Consider the following 6,694-nt stretch of genomic DNA (forward strand, 5'->3'; position numbering starts at 1 on the left):
TATTATCTTCTTGTGCCTCTCTCAAAATATGATAAGAAATAATCGCGTTGTTACTTTCATCCTTGTCAAAAGCTTTGACAGAAAATACCTTAGCTCCTACCTCGTTACCTTCAGTGATATAGAAAGTGTACGGGCTTTGCAAAAACTCTGGWYKGTTGTCATTCACATCTGACACCTCAACGTTGATTGTCTTTACCGATGATAATGAAGGCTGACCCGAATCTTTTGCAGTTATTGTCAGCTCATAATGTGACGTGTCCTCTCTGTCYAAAKGGGATTTAGTTACAAGTGAAAACATATTATCTTGCATGGATGACATTAACGAAAATGGAGCATCCTCGCCGATTGAGCAGATCACTTTTCCATTTAAACCTGAGTCCAAGTCATTAACACTAATAAGAGCTACTGTTGTTCCCGGTCGAGAATCTTCAGGGATTGAACTGGAAAATGAAGTTATCTCAATCTCAGGTGCATTATCGTTTACGTCAATTATCTTAATTATCACGTTTTTTTCTACAGTTAACGGAGCTAAACCTTTATCAGATGCTTGAATTTCAATTTCATATTTTTCTTTTTGCTCGTAATCTAAAAGTCCCTTTACAGTTATTTGCCCTGTAGATTCGTTTATATCAAAAATACTGAATATATTGCTACTCACACTGTTTCCAAACGAAAAAACTATCTCTCCATTCTGACCGTCATCCAAATCAGTTGCATTTACCTGTACAACTGTGCTTCCCAAAGGAGCATTTTCAGTAAGAGTAACGGAGTAAACATTCATTGAGAAGATTGGTGCATTATCATTTACATCCAAAACATTTACAATAATTTTCATATCCCCTGATTTTGGAGGTTTCCCCCCGTCTAACGCGGTCAGTAGTAAGGAGTGGCTTCTCGCTGCTTCTCTATCCAGTGATTTTTTCAAAACCAATATTGGTATTTTCCCATCGTCTTCTTTATCTCTCACTTCTAATCGAAAGTGATCGTCTTGGCTAAGTTTATACTGCTGAATCGAAAGCTGACCGCTATCTAGATCCCGTGCAGGTTTAAGCTGAAATCGTGCTCCGGGCAACGCAGACTCTGAAATCTCCAGGATTTTTTCTGCTTCAGAGAAATTTGGCGAGTGGTCATTTATGTCCAGCACCTCCACCGCAATGTTGTGCACCTCAAGGGGCGTCTCTAACACAGTTTTAACATTTATTAGACACACGCTACTTTGAGCGCACACCTCTTCTCTATCAATTCTTCGGGTTACATATAGGACGCCATCGCTTTCGTTTACGTGGAAAAGGGGATCCGCGCCTCCAGAAACAACACGATACTTTCTGCTCTTCAGAGTGCTTTTATCTAAACCCAAATCTTTGACTAAATTTCCAACCGCAGTCCCATCGTTAACTTCCTCAGAAATAGAATACCTCAGTTGTGCAGATGTTACACTCAGTAAAAGCACAGCAACCGCAAATCGGGTTATGCATCCTTTTCCCAGTCGCGCCTCGAATTTTCCTCGTTCCATTGTTAATCCACAAAGCACTGCAACTCACTTAAAATAAGTGATTTGGCTTTGCAGTTGTCGGTAAGACAATATCCATGTATTCTCACATGAAGCGTGGAGAAAAATCCACAAAAGGCAGCAGTAGGCTCGGGAACAACCGCAGTGGTAACATCAAAATGATGAGGGCATTGACAGACTGAAACAAAATCACTGAAAGAAAACGCGATGCTTTGTTGGTTCTGTTATACTGACATCATGCGGCCTCTATAATAACGCAGTTTTCCCCCCCCCACAATCTTTAAGCTCGCTGGTTCAAATGTAAATTTTGTGTACACAACATTGCTTTAACTTAAAGGAATGTGCATCATTACTCCATTCTAGTTCATTAAATGTACAACTTCTGAAGACATTCTGAATCATTTTCACCAGTGTATTTCTGAAAATTAATAATAACTTACAATTATTTTAATAAGGCAGCATATCTAATCTGCGGTGATATTTAAAGTGTTTTATGAATTGGAACATCATTAAAATGATGATAGCACAATGTCAGCACCATAACTGGAGTGAAACATTACCATTGTCTTTGACCAGTATGACCATTTTATGTAAATTTTTCTATTTTGCTTTTAATGTACCATACTCCCTCTTTCTCATTTTCAAGCAGGACAGTTTTTATTCAGCACTACAGACAGCAGTAGATGCTATGTCCACAATTGTCCAAATGYTCAACAAAACATTTCAGTGATATTAATGCAATTTATATACTATCTCAAAACCAGCAAGAACAAGTGGAGCTGTTACAGAAGACAAAAGAATGCGAGYGTCTGCGTTTACATGTTGGTAAAAAAAAAAGTTATTAGGATTTTTTTGGCGGATTGTAGTGATATCAAAAAGGGAAACTGAAAGAAAACAATGGCAGAATAACTAAAGAAGAGAATGAAAAAGCTCTAACTTGCAAATGTTATGTGTGTCATTGTGTTTGACAATATTTTCTTATTTAAATATTATTCTTCTGTTAAATATCCCTATTTTAAAAAAACATAGACAGCAAAAGCACACTAACAAACCTTAAAAATTAAACAATGTAAAACCACTGCAATATATCTGAGACATTTTGATGTCAAATAATTAGCAGGGATGACTATTGCCTCTAAATCAGTCGATATCACAAGAGAATTACCAGTGAGAATTGAAATAAGCCAAAGTATTCAAGTGCATGGCTTACCTCTTCCAACGTTCTCCTCCTGTCAGGAAGTACTAGTGTATTTGCATGACTTCCAGGTACTATAGTAGATCCAATGCTCATTCTGGGTCCAACTAACATGTAGCGTTTATCTCCAGATCTGTACTGGATGCTGTGACACAGTGTCCCATCATAATTAGCCTCTTGGAGACATTTAGAAGTATAGTCTGTGGATTTGGAGCACTGCATTGCAATCAGCACGATGATACTGATGATAAATAGAACTGAAACAGCGCCCAAAGTGATCATCAGGTAAAAAGTCACATCATCATCCTCATCATCTTTTGCAGCACTTTTAACGTCAGAAGCTGCAAAAGCTTCTTTGGGCTCCACAAGTTTAACAATCACAGTAGCTGTTGCTGAGAGGGAAACGTTGCCATTATCCTTGACCAGTATGACCAGTTTATGYTCAGCCTCGTCTGTCTCTGTGAATGAGCGAAGTGTTCTGATCTGTCCTGTGTAGCGGTCCAAACCAAACAGACTGTGGTCAGAAACTTCCTGTAGTGAAAACAGCAACCAGCCATTATATCCTATATCAGCGTCATAGGCTCTGACTTTAGTCACCAAGTGTCCTGCGTTCACATTACGTGGAATCTCCTCCACACCTTCAGCAGAACCATTGGAGCTGAGTGGATACAGGATGACTGGAGCGTTGTCGTTCTGATCCAGAATGAACACGTTCACTGTGACGTTGCTGCTGAGTGACGGAGTCCCAGAATCAGTGGCGACAACTTGGAACTGGAAAGTTTTCAGAGTTTCAAAGTCAAAACTCTTTAGCCCTATAATATCTCCATTTTCAGCATTTATATTAAGAAAAGAAGTTAATTTGCTGTCGTCAAATGCATGTCTGACTACATGATAGGAAATACGCGCGTTTTCATTTTCATCACGGTCCGCCGCTTTAACAGAAAACATCATTGAACCTGCATTGTTATTCTCGGTTATATAGAAAGTATATGGACTCAATAAAAACTCTGGTTTGTTATCATTCACATCTGACACCACAASACTGACTGTCTTTACCGATGACAGTGGAGGCTGTCCTGCGTCTTTTGCAGTTATGATGAGATTATAATGTGATTTTTCCTCTCTATCCAGAGAAGCTCTGGTAACCAGAGAAAACATTTTATCTTTTAAAGCTGGCGATAAATTAAAGGGAACATCTTCCTGTAGAATGCAAAGTATTTTTCCATTATGGCCAGAGTCTAAGTCATTTACAYTGATGAGAGCCACAGTTGTCCCTGGTTGTGAATCTTCAGGAAGTGAGCTGGAAAACGAAGTAACTTCAATTTCAGGTGCATTATCGTTCATGTCAATAATCTTGATGGTCACGCTTTTTTCTGTTGTTAGCGGAGCAAAACCTTTATCGGATGCTTGTATTTCTATTTCATATTCGTCTTTATCCTCATAGTCGATCACACCTTTAACAGTTATATCACCTGTTAATGAATCAATATTAAACTTATTCAATATTTTTTGGCTCACACTGTTGCTGAATGAATAAATTACTTCTCCATTTGATCCCTGGTCTAAATCAGTTGCGTTTACCTTCATGACAGTTGTTCCTAGTGGCGCATTTTCATTTAGTGCAACCGTATACTCTTTCTCTGTGAAAACAGGTGCGTTGTCATTGATATCAAGAACATGTATTAGTAGATTCATATTACCGAATTTCGGAAGTTTACCTTCATCTAAAGCTGTTAGTATCAGCTTGTGGCTCCGTGCAATTTCTCTATCTAAAGGTTTTTGAACAACCAAAATTGGTATTTTGATATCATTTCGCTTGTCCTTAATTTCCAATCTAAAATGATCGTTTGGGCTAAGTTTATAATGCTGCACGGACAACTGACCGCTGTCTGGATCCTGGGCCGGTTTAAGCTGAAATCGGGCTCCCGGCAACGCTGACTCTGATATCTCCAGTGTAATGTCTTTGTCCGAAAAAATAGGCGAATGATCATTTATATCCAGGATTTCCACTTCCACGTAATGGACCTCCAACGGATTCTCCAGCACAGTCTTAACATTCATTACACATCGACTACTCTGGGCACACACCTCTTCTCTGTCAATGATCCGGCTCACGTAAAGGATCCCATCGTTTTGATTCACGTTAAAGAGCGGATCAACATCACTTGATACAATCCGATACTTTCTGTCTTTCAGTATGTTTTTATCTATACCCAGATCTTTTGCTATGTTTCCAACCACAGTTCCTTCTTTTACCTCCTCGGAGATCGAATACCGCAACTGCGCTGAGGCTACGCTCCAAAAAAGCAGAGCAAGGACCAGTACAATAAAATATCCCTTCTCCTTCCGTTGCTCGATTCTTCTTTGTTCCTTCTCCATTTTGGAAGTCATCAGTAATCCATTACAATCGCAAAATCTTTGTTTTGGAAACAATTACGACTTTTTAAATAAATGCACACGTGCCGTTTATTTCTGTTTGCAAACACTTTGCTCTGAGTATGCTCTCAAAACGTTCAAGAACAAAAAGACAGAATACCGACGAGAGCATGAACTGAAGGGGTGGGATCACAACGAAATGACAACAGCGTCGTGCTATTTTCTATACCGTACTGACGCCATGCGACCAAATGTTTTGATGCACAAAACTTGAATACAGTTTATCAGTTGGATGAAATATTTGTCTTTGGCCTGACTGCAAATCTTAGATCGAAAAAAATGGCATCCTTCATAATGGTTTTATACATATTTGAAAGCTCATCCTATTTAGTTGTTATGAACGTAGCAATGATGTGAACTGTTGGTCTGTATGTCCAAGAGCTTGATCGACAGTTACTGTAACATATTGTATGGTACTAAACATATCTTTACCAGCATGCATTGCTCCGTGGGTGTGTCTGTTCTCTTCGTTTCGTAGTTGCTCAGGCAATATTGCATATTTTAATGACTTGTAATTCTTACTGTCCTTTAAGTTGCTGTTCAAGTTGCAGCAGGTGTTGCATGGAAGAAAATTGCATTGCTTTCTGAGTAAAGACAAAATAAATTGTTTTAGTTTTAGTCCTTGTGGTTTCTTGGGCTACAGAAGCTCCATCACAATGAAGCAGTCCCTTACTGTACACTGTGTGTTTGAGATAAATCTATGCCACAATATTCCCATCAAATACCTAATCATTGTAGATCCTTCTTTTGACTAACAGCTTACAGTGTGATACAAATAGTAAGAAATGTATTGAATGCAAATTATGATGAGAAAGAAAGAAAGAGACAGAAACTGATTTTTAGCAACATGGACAGCAACACACTGATTGCATTGATGAGCTTTATAAGACAAACGCCAGACTGTGAAAGCAGAGTTTAGTAAAGAATGATACTATACTTATTATTATTATTATTATTTTTTTTTGCTTTAATTAATTTTAATTAATTAATTAATTGCTATGTTCAAAGTTTAAATCCAACTTTATTTAATGCATAGATAGTATATTTATTAAATAAATTAATATATATTTTTTACTGTTATTCATAAACATTTTTTATTTTAGTAGGATTTGGTTAAAATCACTCTAATACTTTTGTAAAGCATATTCAGACTTTTCTAGTTCTATTCTTTTGCAAAGAATGTGGCATTGTAAATATTAAATACTCATAATGAAGCTAAAAATAATTGTGTGACTGTAAAATGTAATACTCAAAAAAACAATGGACGTAGAAAAGCGTCATACATGGAGAAAAGAAGTGAAATATTGTCTAGTGGGATTTTTTTTTTTTGGGGGGGGGGTTAACTAACTTCTAAAGACTCTGAGTTGTTGTCTTACCTCTTCCAATGTTCTCCTCCTGTCAGGTAACACCAACGTGTTTGCATGACTTCCAGGTACTATAGTAGATCCTATGCTCATCCTGGGTCCAACTAACATGTATCGTTTGTCTCCAGATCTGTACTGGATGCTGTGACACAGTGTCCCATCATAATTAGCCTCTTGTAGATATTTAGA

The 6,694-nt window shown here is 37.8% G+C and overlaps 2 protein-coding genes across 2 annotated transcripts in view; both read right to left on the bottom strand.

The window, feature by feature from the left end:
* Positions 1 to 4: 4 nt before the first annotated feature.
* LOC103471697 (protocadherin alpha-6-like) lies at positions 5 to 1,952 on the bottom strand (the record flags this gene model as incomplete). Its single annotated transcript, XM_008420875.2, has 1 exon — positions 5 to 1,952. A coding segment is annotated over exon 1 (1,509 nt), but the record flags the coding sequence as incomplete, so codon positions are not given.
* A 307-nt stretch (positions 1,953 to 2,259) lies between these two features.
* The window catches only part of LOC103471696 (protocadherin alpha-3-like), a 6,949-nt gene continuing 2,514 nt past the window's right edge, over positions 2,260 to 6,694 (bottom strand). Inside the window, exons 2-6 of the mRNA XM_008420874.2 lie at positions 6,518 to 6,536; positions 4,589 to 4,996; positions 3,957 to 4,159; positions 2,721 to 3,476; positions 2,260 to 2,289 (exon numbers count right to left, since the gene is read on the bottom strand). Of these exons, the coding sequence (XP_008419096.2) occupies positions 2,260 to 2,289; positions 2,721 to 3,476; positions 3,957 to 4,159; positions 4,589 to 4,996; positions 6,518 to 6,536 (1,416 nt within the window). The remainder of the gene's footprint in view (positions 2,290 to 2,720; positions 3,477 to 3,956; positions 4,160 to 4,588; positions 4,997 to 6,517; positions 6,537 to 6,694) is intronic.

Source organism: Poecilia reticulata, linkage group LG10, assembly GCF_000633615.1.
Source record: "Poecilia reticulata strain Guanapo linkage group LG10, Guppy_female_1.0+MT, whole genome shotgun sequence".
Lineage (NCBI taxonomy): Eukaryota > Metazoa > Chordata > Actinopteri > Cyprinodontiformes > Poeciliidae > Poecilia > Poecilia reticulata.